Source organism: Poeciliopsis prolifica, unplaced genomic scaffold (genome assembly GCF_027474105.1).
Source record: "Poeciliopsis prolifica strain line A6 unplaced genomic scaffold, Auburn_PproV2 SCAFFOLD006, whole genome shotgun sequence".
In the NCBI taxonomy this organism is placed as follows: Eukaryota; Metazoa; Chordata; class Actinopteri; order Cyprinodontiformes; family Poeciliidae; genus Poeciliopsis; species Poeciliopsis prolifica.
The window spans coordinates 16,104,688-16,125,439 of record NW_026562381.1 but is presented as its reverse complement, the minus strand read 5'-3'; the positions used below and the strand labels follow the sequence as shown (position 1 = coordinate 16,125,439).

The 20,752-nt window shown below is 36.2% G+C and overlaps 1 protein-coding gene across 5 annotated transcripts in view; it reads left to right on the top strand.

The window, feature by feature from the left end:
• The first annotated feature begins 11,516 nt into the window (after positions 1-11,516).
• Positions 11,517-20,752, top strand: part of LOC129360662 (LIM domain-binding protein 2) — an 89,890-nt gene continuing 80,654 nt past the window's right edge. For all 5 annotated transcript variants that reach the window (XM_055030992.1, XM_055030991.1, XM_055030990.1 and 2 more), the window contains exon 1: positions 11,517-11,771. In XM_055030992.1, the coding sequence (XP_054886967.1) occupies positions 11,640-11,771 (132 nt within the window). In that variant the 5' untranslated portion in view covers positions 11,517-11,639. The remainder of the gene's footprint in view (positions 11,772-20,752) is intronic.

Genomic DNA, 20,752 nt, shown 5'->3' with positions numbered 1-20,752 from the left:
TCTAGATTATATTGTTATCACCTACTTCTCAACACCCACATCTGTTAATGCACTTAATCATTTCTAGCAGTTTGTACTAAAGCTCCCTGGCTTTCCTTCGTTCATTGTCTTTCATTGTCTCTGTTTATGCTTGTTTAATAGAACTTTCTTGTCGCTTTGCAAATTTACCTCCTTTGATGGATTTCTGTTTTGTGCAACAAGTTTTTCTGTTATAATTTTTCTCATTGATGAATATGAAGTTTTGACTCCTACTTCCTTGCTGTCTTCATATTTCTGCAGTTATGTCCTCCTTTTTCTTTGCTTTAGGAAATAAATGTGATAATTATTGTTCATACTATATGTCAGTGACAATACATCTAATGGAAGAGCTAAGAATGTACAAATCAGAGCTTCTGTACGAGTATTTGTCATTTAAGTCGCTTTTGCTTCATAAATGACAAAAAATGTATGAAACAAAATAAGAAAATATCTTATTATATAAATGTAATAAGATGTATTTACTGGTTAAAGATGAAAATAGCTTTACTTATTTTAAAATTTTGCATTAGATTATCTTCTGCCATCTGTTCCATAAACAGCCCATCCATTCTGGTTTTATATGTAAATTTCATTCGGTATCTTCTCACTACAGTTTTGAACTGTATATTGATAAACAGTTTTGTGAGACTGGTTTTGTTCAGAACAGTTATTTACTGTCAAAATGTTTTACAATCTAGTTTTGTCCTCATTTTCAAACTAATCAACAGTTTGTTTCAGTAAGAAAAGTGTTCTCGGTGTGAAAATGATAAATGTAAGGAACGTTAAAAGGTATTTGAACTGTATCTATCAAATGTTATACTTTGCTTCCAGTGGAGGTTAAAATTATAAACTGGTACCAACAACGTGACTTTTTAAAGACACGCAGCACAGAAACAACTTGGATCAGAAATTTCTCCAATACTGCATTTGATTTATTCTGTTTTATTTATAGACATGACTTTTGGCTGTTAAACTGAGCAAAAGGTATCTTTCACTTGGTTTTGTTTTATCTGTCATTATTATTTAAAACACTGAACTGAAAAACAATGAAAAATATAGTAGTCAGTATCCATAAGCTGTGAAATTGTAGAACAATAGCACTTGGTTCTCTGCCTGTCCATGCTCCTCATTTTGTTTAAATCTTAAGTCAATAAACTGCAATGTGTTGGTTAGGTAGAAGGATGGTTGGAAATATGTATGAAAAAGCTGAACATTTTGAAAAAGACATTAAAAGACTTTCAGAAATCTTGAATATAGTCAATCTATTTATCAAGACTACAATGAAATATTTCTGGTTGGATCTGGATGGTAAAATGTAGAGCAAAAACAAATTCTGTTACTTTGCATTTGACTGAAGGAGCTTCCACACCTGTCGGAAGAATATATTCTGGAAGAGAGGAAAGTGGGCTGTAAAGTGTGTGAGTGGCGGTGTGTAGGGGGTGGTCACAGGGAGCTGTCTTTTTTATTTATTTTCTGGAAAAGAGCTAAAGAAGGAACTGTTCTATAGACAGTTTTAGGAAATGCAGAATTGTTGAATACCTCAGAATCGTCTTAAGCCAATTTGAATTTAAACAGTGGTGATGTTCCTCTTTGATGTTCCCCTTGAAAAAGCCCAGTGAACTCCTGCAGGAGGACACAGCTTGGGAAATAAAGCAGGAGCAGCAGAAGAACGCAACCATGTGAATGATGAAAAAAAAAATCCCAAACACGAATCTGAAAACGTTTACTATTAAAAGTCTTGTTCTTGCTTCTTGTGTGACTCATGTGAAGCCATATGGAACAGCCTTCTCCCAGATTTGCATGAGTAACTCAGTCACTGATAGACATCAAAAGATTTTACTAATTTTGGAAGCTAATTATAAAAAACTATCAGAAACATTAGAAACTTTTTTGTTTTAAATTTATTGCTGCATAAAGTCTCAGATTTACATGCACAAGCAACGCTTTAAATTGGAACTAACACACTGGACAAATTCACAAATTCTTCTATTTTTTTGTGGAACATATTTCATACATTACATTTAAAGTATTTGAAAGAAAATGCAGCTTGGGAAGTTAAAATGCCAAGACACGGTACAACTTGACACATTATTAGCTGCCAATGAACTTTATGAAATGTTTACCTCAATCCACCAGTTAAGAATTTCAACTATGCTGCTCAACGTTGTTGATTAATTGAAATACACAATTTATTGTCGCTCTTATGTAATTGTCAGTAAAATAAAAATTACTAATTAATTAGTTTATTAGTAATAACAAAACAGAAAAGTTAACAGTCACAACAAAAGATTTAGGGTTTTGCAAACCTTCTATGTTAAAACTTTCTTTCTGGAACTGGTAAATTCAACCTCTGGGAAAATGTCATCCCTTTTACTGTTTGGAGAGTTGGCGTGGTTTTACCAAGTGAAATATTAACTTCTCATAAAATTTGAATTTGCTGTTGGCCTATTAGTTCAAAGTTATCATTAAATTAAGCTGTGGTAAAAGTAGCATCCAAATAAATACCGTCTTTTTCCGGACTATAAGTCGCAGTTTTTTTCATAGTTGAGCCGGGAATGTGAATTATACTCTGGAGCGACTTATGTATGAAATTATTAACATGTTATTATATCATATCATGTTATTTTCATACTGAACCACTAGAGGGCGCTCTAGGCATGGGTGTAGAAGAGCCGCATCTTCCACCTTTGGAGTTAGCAGAGTTGTTAATAAGCGACACCGAGGATGAAGATTTCATTGTGTTTAGTGATTTGGAGAGACACCGATGGTTTCGTAAATTTGTTAGCATGTTATTCATGCTATAATTATCTGAATAACTCTTAATATGTTGTGCTAACATACCAGGCACGTTCTCAGCTCGTTGTTTGTCATGTAACGTTAGCATACCGTGCAATTATTCAGCCTGTCGTTGCCTCTATTCTATTTTTACCACCTTTCAAGATGACATGTCTCTTCTTGGTGTTGGATTTTATCAAATAAAATTTTCCTCAAAAAGGTGACTTATACTCTGGTGCGACTTATATTTGTATTTTCCTTCTTTATTATGCGTTTTATGGCTGGTGCGACTTATAGTCTGGAAAATAGGGTAAGTCAATATCATAGGAAGAGAGATTGATGTTTGGTGATCAGTTGTCTTACCCTGGGGTGGCTCCCGAATAAAATTCTGCCCAGGCTCCTGCACGGTCTTTTAGTGGCTCTGTCAAAGGATGATTATAACCTCAGATTTCTAGAGAAATTTGGTTTTCACTCATATATGATGAACGCTATGTTACGTATCTATTCCTAAAATGCCCAATATTTCTAAAAAATAGACATATTATTATTTAATATGTATTGTTTCTGCTTGTTGTTAGGTCTTAGACAGATAACTAATGGTATAACTATTGATTATTTAAGTTTGAACCTGATGTTGTGATTTTAAAAAAGAAAAACAACTCTTAGATAATGATGATGGCATGGTCAAGGCTTTACTTCAGACCAGCAAAAAGAATTTAATTATTCAAGCAGATATTTTTGGGACTTTCATATAGTCTCAATAATATAGAAGAAATAGATTTGAGCTATTAATGAAAAATCCTAATTAGTCAATGTGTGTATCATTGCTGCTCTACTGTACATCACATCATCTCTGGACTCAACATTATGTGTTTGTGATCATCTGCACTACAACCAGGTTAATGCTGAAATGTGGTAAATGAGCTGTTCACTTCAATGTACCATATTGCAGCTACAGTCAAGCAGTAAGTGCTTTAGGCGACCAAGTAAATCCTGTTAGAAATGTCAATTGAAAAGGTCTTGAGATATTAAAAATGTAGTTTTTAATTAACGGTTTATTAATAGATTTTTCAAACTTTTTTTTTTTTAATTACCCGACCGGATGCCTGAGGCGTTTGGATTACAACTTTTATCTCACTCGATTCAGACTGCTTTCCCTCCGTTCAGCCATTTTGGATTAAAAGTCAGACTTCATAAATGCTGTTCATTAATTCCCAGTGTGTGCAGTTAATGTGAGATTCGGTTGCATCGTTACAGTCGGTCTGCGTGTCTGTTTATTTTTAGATTCTTCTGGCCACTTTTTCAGCCCAGGCCTGATCTGTCACGGTGGAGAGCATGGAGAAAATCTTAATCACTGTGCCACAAAAAGATTTTCACTCCACTTCACTGTGTCCGGTATGGACAATTTTCATATTAGGTACACACACTGTCACAGGCCATCACAAGATTGACATGTCTAGCAAAGATTACATATGTGGAATGTGTTACAAAGTCATGTTTATTGGATATGGTGTTGGAACTATGCAAGATAATTTGTGTTGCATGAAAACTAAATATGCTGCAAAAAGAAATAATTACCTAATTGTTCAAAATTACATGTTTTCTATTTATGGTTGCAGGGATTTATTACCACATTTTTATTTGAGGATATAAGTAAGAAAATCATATTTAACTAGGGTAATAGAAATTTGGTAATGCTAAAATGGATTTACACATCCTCCCAGATTTAAAATCCACAATTTCAAATATAAAGTATACTGTATTATATAAATCTATATATGTTATCTATTAAAAAGCACTTCATTTGTCTCTAATTAAAGAAATAAATATTAGCATTACAGGTTTAAGTAAAAAATATGTCACAGTAACAAAAGGAACCTTTCTGATTGTTCTTGTTAGATGACTAATGGGTACAGCAATAGGTAAATAGATTATTTGTTTTCAGTTTTAATTTTTGTTTTGTTTTTTCTCATGAAGTCATCATATTGGCAGCATTAGCAACAGTTCATGCATCAACTGTTGCTAATGTAACAGTTGATGCAAGACTTGCAGCTCTGCTCTGTCATGTCTAGATCAACAAAAGTAACACCATCTCTTGCCGTGTTTCTTTTAATATAATAATAAAAAAAACAATACAACTTTATATTTAAAATATTTAGTCTAGATCCCATTTCCTGTTTTTATCCATGTCCTAAATCCTCATTCTGCCTGTATCATTTGACTCCTGATTCAGCTCATGGTTTAAATAATGCCTCATCAGTTCTTCTTGATTCCTGGTTAACATCAGATTTGCTACCTGTATTGTATATATAGTGTGAACAGTTAGAAATTACTGTGTTGTTAAATAAAGTCATTTCAGTTAATTTCCTTTTTGGTATTAGTAATTAAAAACTCTTCACATATTGGCAAGCAAATAAACTGTACAACTTAATGGCTCATGTAATTGTAAAATAATCTAAATTGAGGAATATTTTTGTCCCAAGATTATTGTAACAGCTACATTAGAAATATACAGCAGAACCAGAAATTGATGTACTTGTTACACCAAAAATATATATTTTTCCCATCTTTCTCTTGTTCTCTTTCTTTTTTTTTTTTTTTTTTTTTGCTCTGGTATTTTCTTTCTCTCTTCCTTTATTTCAAAGACAAAATTCTTCAGCACAGTAGAGCACTGAAAGAAAGATAAAGAAGAAATGGAGACCATCACATCAGGAGTTTTATGCTGAAGTTTCAAACAATGTTAAAACTTATGTTTTATTGATGCCATTAAAAATCACCAGCACAGTATTTCTCATAGGAGTATTTTATTTTCCGTCACTTTACTTCTTGAATAACGACATATCAGGGCATAATTATTAAAGCACTGTCACTATTTATTGACAGTGGAAGACTACTTTTAAAAAGCAGAAAAGTACGAAATATTTCTGTCTAGCCACTGAATTAAACACCAAAAATCTGACATGATTCAAACACACATTTGGAATGTTGATGTCGAGTGACACTGCAGGATGTGTTCTCTCGCTGCTGCAGTCAGAGAAGCAAATGTTCCCTCATCTTCCTTTAATCACAAATTATAGTGCATAACTAGCCAGGTACAAAGACTCCATCATTAACAGCAGTGACCAGAGGCAACACAATCAATACAGTATTAAGAACTCATTTCTCACATAAACCCAGTTTGTGTATGCAGGCTCGTTAGCCGGGTGGCTCAGCATCTGTGTGTTACCATCAGGTCTTCAGAGATTTACTCTCATAACTCAAAGCAGAAGGGGGTCAGGATTTTTTTTAAAAATGAGGTTTTCATGCCATAAAAAGTCAATAAATGTAACGTATGTTTACATTTGTTATTGGAATTCCAGTTAATATCTTAATGTATTGGAAAAATATAATAAATAAATCATACTTGTACTTTTATTTTTGACAGCGTGAACAAAAACAAATGCTTTTGTTTTTCTGCAGAAAAAATGTGTCCTCTTCCTCCTCCATGTTGCATCAGCAGGTTTGTGCAAAGATCACAATGCTCTAGCTAAACACCAGCTCCACTGGCTGCTTTGTATTTGCGTTGCATTTTAGTGTTTAGTCACAAAGCACAACCTCTCATGTGCTTTCAGATTTAGAATGTACAGTTAGTTGAAGCCTGCAACTTCACCTCTAGATGTCACTAAACTCTGCTCTGTCTGCAAGAAATGCTAGTTTTTATCAACACAGCTTCTAAATGTACATTTTCAAAAGTTGACATTAATTCTCATTTTAAAATGTGTGATATTGCTTCACTGTCTCATATTACAGAAACAAATATTATTATCATTAACTATAATTTCTATAATATTAAGCTGGACAAAAGGAGCATCTGAAAAGTTAAAGTTATACTTTGGAAATTATAATGACTTTTTCCAACCTTTAAATACTATTTTACAACATGTAAAATATCTTAATTTGAAAACACAAAATATGTGTATAGTTTCGACCCCATAACACTGAATTAAGAATTCACTATGCATTATGCAACCAAACAAAATGTATCTGAGTTGGTCTGAGACCTGAAACATCAGAAACATATGAAGATAATTACGTCAACTTTCTGTCACCTGAAGAACATTTCCAGAATTAAAGGAATAATGTCCAGATGTTGAAAAACTCATCCATCGTTTATCTTTAGTTGAACTGATTATTGCAACAGTGTCTTCCCAGGTTTGCCTTAAAAGTTAATCAGACAACTGCAGCTGTTTCAAAATGCTGCTGCTCACATTCTCACTAAAACTGGGAACATAAAGCACATCACCCCAATTCTAAAAATAAAAAGTCCTTAAACTCTGTGGCTTTGAGAATAGAATTTAAAATACTATTCATTATTTTATAAATCACAGTACATTAAAGATCTGCTGTTGTCGTATCAATCTTTCTGGGTCTGGTCTGCATCCCCAGAATCAGAACCAAACAGTAGGATTCCATTTTTATGTTCCTCTAATCTGGAATAAACTTTGAAAACTTTAAAACTACTGAAACACTGAGTTCTTTTAAATCATGACTAAAACTCCACCAGTTTATAGCTGCCTTTGATTAACATCAACTGAATCATCCTGAAGTGTTGCCTGGTTTTCAACCTGTCAACATTTTTTCTTACTCTGACACTTCAATGGAATGTTTTGTTTGTTTGTTTGTTGTTTTATTTTCCTTCTAATCATACAGAGCACTCTGAATTACCTTGCTGAAAATGCACTTTACAAATAAAATTACCTTACCTTAAGGAAAACATAGAAAGGGCTTTTCCAGGATTAAGAGGAATTGCTCTATTCTGAGCTTCTCACCCTCTGTATGCCGGAGAGCCCAGACACCCTGCAGAGGAAACTCATCTCCTATCCTCCATCTCCTTCATTCGGTCACAACCCAGAGCTTGTGACCACAAATGAGGGTAAAACGTACATCAACTTGTAAATCTAGAGCTTCACCTTTCAGCTCAGCCCTCTTTGCATCAAGACAGGCCAGTACCATCACATCACTGCAGACGCCGCGCCAGTCCGCCTATAGATCTCTCACTCCACCTATTCCTTCAGTCGTGAACAAGACCCTTGAGAAGATCCCAAGCATGGTCTTACCAGAATGCCCCAGATCACAACACATTTGAAATTATATCTGCATTTTCAGTTACTCCATAATGTAGTTATGATCTTTGGAATTCCTGTCGACCTGAGGGATTTCTGCACTTCTGCCATCAGTTTCAATCACTGCTGAGGGAACTGTGCACCACTGGTCAGATGGTCAGTCTGAAGTCACTTTCATTTTCAAGTTCAAGTTAATTTTTCAAAATGATACAATACACATTACTGAATAATATATGAGATTATAGCCAAGTGGCTAATTTCCATTTCTAGTCTCACTGACAGATTGATATTAAAGCACAATAATAAAAACAGAGATAAAAAACTAAATAACACAATACATAAAAAATGCATAAAACAAGCTTAAACTGTTTTAGGTCTTTGCATTTACTCAATGTTGACATTATTGGATTTACATTTTTTTGTATGAAATTAGAAGTGACAGCTCCCTCATCTTACTCTAAATTGTTTCAAAGTGTGAGGATCACAATAGAAAACACCCAAAGTAGTTTTCCCAGAATTGAATTTCCTGGAATTGAACAGTCACTCCTGGAACTCGATGAGTCTCACTATGACTACCCCAACCACACACAGACACACATTGCTCTTTCATATTGCTGTCTAAAGCTTTTCTTCTAGCTGCTGATCACTCTTCCTCCTTCTGCTCATTGATGTATACAGTAAGATGTTTTCTGATGCATGTTGCAGACGGGCTGCAGTTTGAAAAACCCACAACTTCTTTTTGGTCTCTTGGATCGATTTGGAGCTGTTCATCCCTCCTCACTGAGCTCTGATTTCTACTTCAGCAGTTTACAATGTGTTGGGGACCGGAGCGCAGATAAAATGTCTTCTGCATGAGAAGAGTGGATTGATGGTTGCTGCATGGTGAGAAAGTAGTGAGTGTACATTGATCATTATTGGTTTTAGTGAGAGTTTGGGTGGGGCACAACAGCAATAACATGTTATGGATTGGCTGCAACTGATGCCCATATGAGTCTTCTGTGCTCATCTAAGTCATACTTGGTCACTACGACAATAAGTCTTGTGAATGCTCTTAAAAAGGAACTCTCACACTCAATCACATATAAAGGACCGCCCACTTTGCACCAGAATACCTTCTCTGCAAAAACCATCCAGCACTGGTCAGTTTTGCCTTTGCAACACAGTCTTAATTCTGTCTGAAATGGACGATACAAGCTGACTTTAGCATGACAAAAGATCAGGAATATGGAGAAGAAGAAGAACACCAGGGAGGAGATTCACTGATGTTCAGAGTTAGTGTAATAAAGCTAGAAACAAAGGATAGGATGAGATGGAGGCAGATGTGCAGACCTCTGAAAGAAGTGGTTGGAAGATTATTTTACAGACAGCTTTGTGTTTCTCTCCTCCACCACTGAGATGTTTCATTTGACCATGGTATCAAATTGGGAAGTTGATGCCACAAGAACACAAAGGGATTCCTCTGAAAATTACTCAACAAAGGTTGTATTTGTGTCAGACTGCCTGCGCAGTAAAAAAGGACATCAACATGTCAGGAGACAATAAATCTTCAGAAAGATTTTTTACTGCTTTGACTTGTTTTTCTGTCAACCCACACATTGTTCTTTTTGAGCTTCATCCAGAGCTTTATCTTACCTCACATCGTGGGAGTCTTTTTTCTTTTATCTGACAAATATAATTCACTTAATATTACACCACTGACCTATGACACTTGTTAGAGGGGGGTGACAGCAAAATTAATTCAGTCCTTAATATTTATTTAGTAGAAGGAGAAAAAATGGCTAACTGAGCCAGTTTGGACACATGGATGGTTAGATGAATCTTCAAAAGTGCAATTCTTTTAAGGTCTCCAGTGGTCAGTATCAAAAGTGGTGAAAAGCAGGAACAGTAACAAGTGGACAAGGTTAAGTCTCCTTGATGCACAGAGGTAGGAAGCGTGGTCCAATCTAACAAAAGTGACTTTATCTCAAAGTTCTGAAAAAGAGAATGTTTCTGGCTGATGGTTCTGATAGAAAGATTCAGAGAGTATTGTAGTTTGCTGCATATGTACTAAAGTATGCCTGATTGGTGAATGAATGGTTTTAGTCACTTAGTGTGTTGTTATGCTTCATGCAGCATAAATCAGTGTCCTTTTCCACTGAGAGAAAAGGGCAGAATGGCTACCCTGCTGCTGAAGTTAAAGTATTAAAATTGTAAGATGTGCATTCAGAGTTTTTTAATTTAGCAAAATAAGCATATTAAAATTTAAAAGACACAGATAAAAATGATATACGTCATAAAACCACACATGTTTTTAGGAGAAAAACATCAAAGATGTCTGGAAAAAGTCATTTATATAGGAGCTCCAGAGAAAAATGAAGAACTGGCAGCTAGTGTTCATCAAACTGTGATAAAGTGACAACAGCAGCTCGCTAATGAAGGAAGCGCTACTTACACCAAAACCCTTTATTCTGTTTTACATAAAGTGATTGCACATATTAAATGCATTTATAAGATAGGTTTCTATGTTTGCACAAATTAATTTTGATACTAGATAAGTTTTCAAGTCTATTTTTGAATAAATGCAATAAGTGCAACTTTATTTTTTTTATTTCTTTTTAGGAAGACACAGTATCTGCTTGATTTTTTTCTCTACTTGGAAACCCCAATCTAAAGAACATACATTCTAGTTTTTGTCATATAGGTCTTGTCATATTCTGCTCATTTCTATGTTCATTATTGCTGAAAGGGAGTCTTCTAAATCTGTGCTTTGTGTTTAGATTCCTAGTTCAGTTGCATTCAGTTGCCTTTGATCCTTGTTAGTCTGTTCACCTTTATTTATAGCTTATTTAACTCTTAATTCAGTTCCTTTGTGTTAATTAGTCTCTTTCCCTCAGTTTCCCAGCCTGCATTGTGCCACAGCTATTCCTCCTCTCCCCTGATTAGTTCATCTGATTCCTTTGTCATTTTCCACCACTGTTCACTATATATGAGTGAATTTCATTGTTCATTGTTGGATTCTTCAATTACTCTGCATGACCCATGATTCCCCTCTAAGTTTCCTTCTCCATTCATTATTAGAAAAACTCTTCAGTTCTGCAAGAGTCTCTGAACTTGGATTCTTTACTAAACACACAACAAAATCCTCTCTTATTTTTGCATTTCTGAAATTAAACTTCTTTTAGAGAAATGTTTTTTCTAAAGAGGTTTGTTGTTATTTTGTCATTTCAAAAGAAAATAGGGGCACCATATTGGTCCCAACCCAGGGTAGCATCCTCCTACATCCGGCCGTGGCTTCATGTCTGTTTATGCTCCTTTACATGTGATTTGTTGAAAAATATCAATAGGAATTAAATGTGAGCTCATCCTTGTTTTTTACTCTCAATCCAACATGTGAAATTTGAACAAAAACAAACATGAAAACACACAAAGAAAGAGACCCGTGCAACACTACACACTGAACTTCGCAAGAGTGCAAAACTGAGAGTAGGTCTTGAGGGAACAGGAAACTGCCCCCCCCCCCCCCCCCCCCGCCCCCCACCCCACCCAACTCCGCTGCTTCCCCCACCTCCTCCCGCTCGCTTTCCTCCCTCCCTCCTCCGGCACCACGCTATAGCAGGGAACTAGGCAGGCCAACTTGCAGAGTGCAGCTCAGCCTCGATAGCGGCTGCTTCCAACTGGGGCTTGTCGGAGAGCATCGCACCCCCATGTGCACTGCTGTGCCCGCTGGATGTTGAAATCGCGCCGTGCGCCTCGCCAGGAGCCACCATGTCCAACCCAACCCACGACCCGTTCTACTCCTCTCCGTTCGGACCTTTCTACAGAAGACACTCGCCCTACATGGTCCAGCCCGAGTATCGGATCTATGAGATGAACAAGCGGCTGCAGACGCGCACAGAGGTGAGTCCCCGGGACGTGGCCGTCACAAGAAAACGGGACACTGGACGAGGCAGAGTTGGGAATGTCCACGACGCGGAAGGGAGGGAGGGAAGAGTCGGGTTTGGAGAAAGATAAGCCTTGACGGTCCGTCATTCAGGAGACACGGCTGCCAAAGTGCCAAACATTCCTGAGGTGAAAGTAAACAGCAGCGTGTGAAGTCCACGCTGCAAACACGCTGCAAACACGCAGCGCTTATTTTAATCTTGGGACGAATAGGTAAGATTTTTAGTGACAAAGTAAAGGATGAGTACAGGAGTGGCTCACATGTGGCTATTTAAAGTGCTAAACTGCGTTGCACAAATGTCACCTGTGATCCACCTTAAGCGGGAAAGTCCAGTGAAATCAGGATTTGACAGTTTTAATGGGAGACACGTTTCAAAAGGGAGTGCGCTTTCAGGAAACTGAAGAGTGGGGTTTAAAATAAAGAAGTCGAAAAAAAAACTATCCGACTAGGCTGCAGTGACTGAGGCAAAGTAGCTGTATAACCTCATGTAACCCATTTAATTTGCATACATTTACATATTGCCTGGCTTTAAAATATTTCCATAAACCCTCGGAAAAGAGTTTCAAAGTTCATGGAAGAGTTTCTGCTAAAGCGCAAATCCACCGTTCAATGCATTTACGCCAAACTTCCTCAATGAAAGTGGTCCTGATTGCAAATTTATGATTGCACATGGGGACGAATTAATTTCGTGTCAGTCTCCTGATGCTCCAATTCGTTGGGCGCTAAGCGTGTGTGGCGTACAGTGTCAACCAGCCTGAACCTTTGCTGATCCCACTGTGAGCTGCATGGAGAGCATCTGTCTCTGGCAGCTGTTCTGTGATCACACATGTGTGAATCTGCAGATAAAAAGTTCATCTGGCATGTCAAGTTTAAAAGAGATGGACGTCTTAAGCAAAAAACAGTAAAAATCTTGAATTAGTTTTAAATTATCCCTGTTCTCCATGTTTCAAGATTTCACCATAAAAATATTAAAATGTATGTCTATCTCCAAACTTATGCTTGTACAAAAATGTGGACATTTGTAAATATAGAAATTCTAAGATGCCAAAAGCAGCATATTCTTCTCATGTGGTGGAAAATAAAGCAGAAATATACCTAAAATGCTCCGTCACTGAATATTTATTTCACTTACCATGCTTTCAATTTTGATTATCAATTAAATATTTGTGAATTTGGATGACTTTCAGTCCCAGGCGAACACCTCATACAGATCTTGACATTTTCCTGAAGCTTAAGACAAGTGGGGACATTGTGGAGATGTTAAAGAAAGAGAATAACAAGAAATATTTGTGTTGATGGCATATTAATATTGCCATTCAGAAATTACAAGTCATTATCAGGTTTTTACAATGCAATGTAGCTCTTTTATGAACTAAATAATCAGCATACAGTTTCAGCTTTTAACATGTTGTATTCAAATTAAAATTTTACATATTTGATACTTTAAATCAGTTTTTTTATGAAATGCTTGAAACTGAATTGTCCTTCCTGCAGTTATTTTTGTCTAAATTCAGGCTCCAGTTGAGTTACTGCAGTCTCTTACGGAATGATGCTGACTTTCCAGAGGAAGAACTTGCAACTTTAAGCAGACCGACCAAGGCAATGTTGCTGAGATGCAGCAGCAGCAGCCTCAGTCTGATGCATTATTCATGCAGAGCCCCAATGGACCTCAACTCCTGTAGCACACATACCCAGAAACCAAGTGCAATCACCACGCACACAATCTCAGACGCATGGACACGTAGGCACACGTTTCCAGACGTTTGCGCAGGTCTAGGTGCACAACCATTTAAACCAATACCTTAACCTCCAAAATTCTGTATTATTTTTTTATATATTTCATTTTTTTTTTTGTTGCTGTTGGTTTGAATAGTATTTTCAGTCTCTCTTTGTCCTTTCTTTTTCCTTCTTTCTTTCTTTCTTTCTTCTTTCTTTCTTTCTTTTTTCTTTCTTTTTTTCTTTCTTTCTTTCTTTCTTTCTTTCTTTCTTTCTCTTTCTTTCTTTCTTTCTTTCTTTCTTTCTTTCTTTCTTTCTTTCTTTCTTTCTTTCTTTCTTCTTTCTTTCTTCTTTCTTTCTTTCTTTTCTTCTTTCTTTCTTTCTTTCTTTCTTCTTATTCCTTTTTTTCTTCTTTCGTTTCTTTTCTTTCTTCAGTAGTCAGGATATGCATCATATGCTTTGTGCATATTGTTTGACTACTGAAAATGATGTACTATAGGAGAAAAAAAAGCCTTGAGTTTTGTTTGAATCCAGATGTGCCATATAGCGGGGTTCAGGCTTTTAACATAATTATATCATAATTATCCTCATGAAAGCAAAACCCAAACCACAATTTTATCTAAAACTGCTTCATTTAGTGAAGAAAAAAATTATTAACTTTGTAGAGATGCTATATTTGTGTCCTGAATCTTAACTGAGACATTGAGGGGATACATGTCATACTTTCCACATGAAGCTGCAGCCGTTTATGTGGTCAGCTGCTGGACCGGACCGTGCATGAGAAGCCAGTGTGCCGCTTCTCATTACTGAACTTTAAAAGACAGCTCATATTAATAAACTACAACAGTTGAAGTATGAGGGTCAAACAAACAAGTGGGATATTTGAAGAGAAAATGTCTCTAAGTTTATAGACAGCAGTGCTGGAATTAAATTGCTGTTCTGTTATTCTTTGACGTTATTAAACTATCAGATAAAAATGTATTGATCATTTCCTTTGCTTATTATTCTTCTGGCACATGAATATAAGAATTATCCGCTACATGAGCTGAATTCATTTTTGTTTTATTTAAAAACAATTTATACTATTTTGACTTCTGGGATCTTTGTTTTTTGTGTGTGTGAATAAGTTGCAATAACACTTAAATAACTGAAATGTAAGCAGATTTATGTGGCATGAACTAAGCAAATCACTGCTGCAGACCATTATGAAAATCTCCAGCATTTAACTAGATTTAAAAACTGGGACGATTCCTCATAGATGTCATATGTCATTTAGGAAGGAGATCATTTTAGACCTTCTTTCTTTAAGCTTTGCAAAAAGTATTACTACCCTGAAACCTCTTCACATTTCATCATAAGCTATCACAAATTTCAGTGAGTTTTATCTGGATTTTATGTAATAGATTGTCACAACTTAATAACTGTATGATGAAAAGGACAAATTATTTATTAGATAAAGTATAAATATAAATAAATAAATATGTATAAATGTAAAAAGCTTGGTTTCTATCCATCCCCATTTACAACAAAACCCCTTAAATAAAATCAGCAATTTTATTTAAGGCAATAATTTGCCTTGAGATGTCATTTAATATTTGGTGTATAATAATCTCAATCAAAATCCAGCTGATCTGTAACAGACTCAGAAATTTGTTGGAGAATATGGGTGAACAGGGAGAAAGTTGTCGAAGTTTAAAGTTGAGAACGGTAATTAGAAATTTAATTTGCAGTTTGAAACAAGTCAAAAAGAGAACAAAGAAAAACATTGGTGAGAAGTAAAGATACCAGAGTTTAACCTTTTGGGCTCCATGCAAAACTCTATTTCTGATGGAAAACTATTACTTTTTATTATTTGGAACACAAACCCCCCAAAGGTGACACTTTCAGGTGGCTACATGATGCTTTGGGGATGTTTTCCTTCAGCAGGCACTAGAAATTTGTTTAGAGTTGATAAATAGAACTAAAAACAGGACAATCAAGAAAGAAAACCTGGAAAACTCATAGGACCTGACCAGATGTTCATCTTCATGCAGAAGCGCTTCACAAAGCATACAATCAGATAGAAAGGTTGACACAGTCCCCATTTAATTCTGATGGAGAATCTTTCCCAACACTTGAAATTTTATTTCAGTGCTGCTCTCTATTTAATCTTGAGATACAGTGCAAAATTTTCTTTAGTTTCTGTATGTTCAAATAGAGGTAGAGGCAGTATTTATAAAGACTTGGGGAAAGATGGTTCTGCAAAATACCCACTCAAGGGAATTGCATACATGTGTATGCCTCACTTTTCAGTGAAAGTTGTAAAACAAAAAATACATTGAAGTTTGTGACTGTATTGGGTTTAAAGTGTGGGAATACGTATAAGAGGCACTATAGGTGTGCATACTATAACATTTTTCAGAAGAAAGTAGGTTTACTAAGTGAAAATAGTGTTTAAATTTAGTACTCAGTGAGATCATTTATTTGTGGTGGTTGCTATATTGTAATGGTCCAGTCAAAAAACTCTTAATCTTACAAACAGATGCTGAATGTATTGAAAGAAGTGGAAGTATTGGCTGCAAGAAAAAGCTCAAACTGCACTTGGCAACCTGCTGAGGCCAAAATGACTCAAGACTTTTGCTGTTGATATTAGTCGTTTTTTAATCGGTTCTCTTCTTACTATGCTGCAGTTTGGCACCGCCTTCTGGAAAAGTGCTCAAAGAGTTGAGTGATGTTAATCCTTCTTTTTGAAATTCTCTCACTTGTCATGTTCATTGGTGGGTCTATGAATTATTATGTTACTGATGCAGGCAAACAATAGTGGGAGCAGACTCACCTGTAGCAAACTATCAAAATAGATGATTGTAGTCCTGAATAATGACAGTTATTGAAGTGAAGTCAACAATATGCACGCATTTGCTTGTTTGACATGAGAAATGCAGTGGAGCTTCTTTATTTGTTCTGACATTTACATTTGACTGTACACATATTCACATCAGTGAGGATTGTTTCTTAATCTTACAACAAAATGTGTCTTTATTTAACTTGATATGCACGTGGGTGGAGAGATATAAAATGTAGAGCAGAGCCAGTGCTAATGATTGCACATATAATCTAGCCTTCTCTTGCTTACTTTAACAGTCAGTTTTATGATAACTGGTCAACAGTACTTCTGGTTTTCTGTTTCTGATTGTCTGCTTAGAAACTACAGCCAAAATTCTTGGAGTTTGTTCAAAAAATAAAATAATAATGGATTATAAGGGTAGTTATTTTTATTGCAATTCCCTTCATTCTGTGCTTGTTAGTGCTGCTGCTTTGGATGAATATGGGCTCTGATTCGAACATTGACTGAAGCATTTCTTCGTGGAGTTTGCATGTTCTCCCCTGTGCATGTGTGGGTTTTATTTGAGGCTTCTTTCCACATTCTAGAAAGACACACTGTTGGTTAATTGTTGTTTCTAAATTGACCTTATGGGTGAGGCTGTTTGTCTCCATGTTGGTTCTCTAAATGGACCTGCAGCCGTTGCCTCGCCTCTGTCCCCACGATAGTAGGGACAAGCTGCAGTGACCCTGCAATGCTCAACACTGTATTTCGGACATTAAATGAAATGCATTACAAAACACACAGGTAACTATTCATGCATGTATTTATCAACTAAAGCCAAGGAGCTCAAATCTATGGTTTAAAGGTGTTGCTAACAATCAGGTCAGTTTTGTTTCCATAGAAGACAAACAAAACTTCATACAATTTAAAATTCTGACTCAATCATATCTGAAAAATCTAATCAAATCTAAGAGATAGATTAATAGTTTCATTAAGAAGGAAAATTTGAACTTGAACTTGAAGTCCTGTGAGTCTTTGCAATAAACCCATAATGGTTTGAAGGCTACTGTTGAGTCTTGTGCAACAGATATGCTGTTGAGTCTTTTATATAGCAAACCTTTATACTGAATTGCACTAATGATAATAAAAACACAAGGGATTTTTGTGGGGTGTCTTCTAGAATTTCTGATCCCTGCCATCTCTCTATAAACATTTTGGAAACCTCCAGAAAATTCTTAATTTTGAGAAAAGTAACAATCTTGTAAATCTTGCAGTTTAGCATTAATCCTCATGCTATTCTATGCATGCCATGTCTCAGTCAGTACTGATGAGTGTTCACTTGCCTCAACATGCAGATTGCTTGAAATGGCTCCAACTAATGGCAGGATGAACTTTTTTTTAATTTAAATTCTCTTAAATTAAGAGAATTTAAATTTCAGATGGCCAAGTGATCTTTAAATATTTTTAGCCCATCTAAAATGTATTTTATGAATCTCCAGCACAATTAACAAGGTGACAGAAAGCTTAAAGGTCAACAAAATATTTGAATTGATATCTTTAATCACCAGTCTGTTTTTTCAACTATATGTTTAGTTGATTTTATTTAATAGTAACTAATGTGAATTTATTTACATGATCTCACTGGGAGCTTCTTCTAGAGCATAAACATAAATCAGAATTAGGATCAGGAAAAAAGATTTGACTAATTATTCAGTCAAATTTTACACTGCCAGAAAAGAGCAGATTTATATTTAAATATTGTTGTCATCTGAATATTTTTATTATAACATTTCCACAGCCAGGTTTATGTTTAGATTAAGCTAACAAGAGGCAACATTTTTACTTTTCTTGAGTTTGTTGAAGAACCTGGAGACTTCAATTTGTAGCATCAGTTCTATCTTTATTTTAATCTTTTTTGGTTTTGTCAGGACAAACAAGAAGTAACCTAGATATTAAAATTATTCAATATTTCTGTTATCTGACAAAACAACTCTCTACCTCTGAAAGAGAATAATTTATCCTAGTAAATTAATGTGACATGCTCTGTTGGGTTTGTCAGTTGGACTCCTGCATTTCTGTGTGCTGAGGAAAGTTTCCTTGTTTTCTTGTATGTTTTGTTTTCAGTAACAATCTTTGCACCTACCCTGTAGTTTCATGGAAATATGGCCTAATAAAAGCCAACAGCGCAGCTGATCACATGTTTGTCCGGGATCAGAGCTCACCTTTGAACTGAAACCTCTGCTGCCACTAAAGCAGACCCTGGTCCTGTGATTACTGAGGGTCTGTTTCTATCCCAACCTTATTACCTGCTCCATTCATACTTATTACCTGGCTGGCTGTATTTCTGTGCCAAACCAACTGCTATCCCATTTTAGTGAACGTGAACCTGCGCTGACCTGGTAATCTAAACAGGCTGCGATGTGGGTTTGATGCCATGCATATGGTGTGACCACATTGTTTCAGTGCTGTCGCGCGGAGGGCACAGACCTCCAGCGTTTGGAGGGAGCTGCGCTGATTTGTGGGGGAATTCGACACTTAGGCATATGCAAATGTACAAAGGCGGATTAACATTCAGAGGAGGAGCTTGGTCGACCTCAGCTGGTGCAGGGCCATTAGCATAGAGGACATTAATATTCAGCAGCAGAGAGCGGAGACGCAGAATAACACTGTAAGTAAAACTACAACACAGAGGGAGAAACAGGAGGAAAACAAAAGCATTTTAATGGAGCCGCTGCAATAATACCCGGCAGGTTGCATTCAGAGGCTTCGCTGCTGCTGACAGTGGGTCTAATGGTCACACTCCTCCTCAGCAGATAGACATGCGATCAGTAACAATGATTGGCAGGCCTTTTATTGGATTCTTGTGTCTATTGCACATAGTTAGTCTCATTCTCATTATTTAAATGGGCCTGCAGACCTGACTCATTGGCTTCTCTGTGGAACTGGGGGAACTGGAGTGTTCATTATGGTAAAATCCCTTGTTCCTGTCAGGAGCAAAGTGGATCTGTTCCCATCAGCGCAAAGTGTCAGATTGACATGAATAGGCTTATGGTGTAGAGGTCAAGTTGGCAGTTTCCTGTTAGGTTCACATGGAGAGATTAAAGATGAGCCACCAAGAACACAGCCAGAGGTTTGTGTTTGAGAATCTGCCTTTCAAAGACATACTGTACATTGTGGCCTTAATGGAGGCTTTTACTGTCTGTAGGTCAAATGGAAACTGCCATGTATTGAGTCTGATATCACCGTTGTACTGGAAATAAATCACAAGATGTAGCACCCACCCAAGAACATCTGGTTCTTGTCTTCAGCTGGGAAGTTCACAATCAGCGTCCAGTCAAAAAACTGCAGTAGCTCTGATATTACTGGCTACAGCTCCAGTATGCAATGATGTAAACCTGGCACCTGGGAAGACATGCTTACATCATACAGAAATTTGCTTTTAAAACACAAATCTAGAGGCAAAAGCAAGTCAGTCTCAAAGAAGGAGACCGGATTGAGCCACGATACAAGACTTCATGATCTCTGGCAGTTTGAATTCCTGTTTTTTCTTAGGAATGAACCATCTTGTGATTTTTTTCGGATGATTAATTTTTTATTTTAATTTAATTTAATTAATATTCAAACGTTCCTTAGTAGTGTTGATGATCTTTGTTCAGCTGGATCAGTGCTGATTTTAATCATTCAGTGATCCATTTAATGATTATTTTAACTGTATAAGAAATATGTCACGTTACTCTGCACTGATTTTCCCTTCTACACATTAAATAGCGAAACAAAGAAAAAGCGACACAGACTCTATATTTCAAAAATGTTGTGTTTACTTCGCTTCACTGAATCAACAGCATTATTTTTATTTATTCCTCTATCAGCTGAATCTCTAATATGCTCCATTTTTATGATTCAAGGCTTATTGACAAAGAGCAGCCGTCTGCCTTTGTGGGCTTGTGAAACGTCGCTCAGTGCTCTCACATTAAAAACAAAGACATTTTGCATTTTCATAATTTGGCCAGTCACTGAAAGGACTGAATCACATTAATCCTGCGTCTCTTCGTTAAGTCCCCAGCAACATCCGCCTCGCTAAATTAAAGAATAATAGTGCTAAAAGGTGAGCAGGCAGACTGATCATTTTGAAGGGACAAAGTAACCTTATCCACAGAAAGCTGGTGTCAGAGCTGAATACCTCATGCCTGTTTATTGCTTTTTTTCTTAGAAAGCTGTTTTTTTTTTGGGTGTGAAATCTCTGAATAGAGACAGAAATACATAAAATTCAATTTACTGTCTTACAATAAGTTTTCCATCTTGTCTTATTCTTCTATTAAACACTAGAAAAGAATTTAAGCACTCATGATCAGTCACTGACATCCAAAAATGTAATTAATCTATTAATTTTACAAAAATGTAACCAACAACTAAGACATA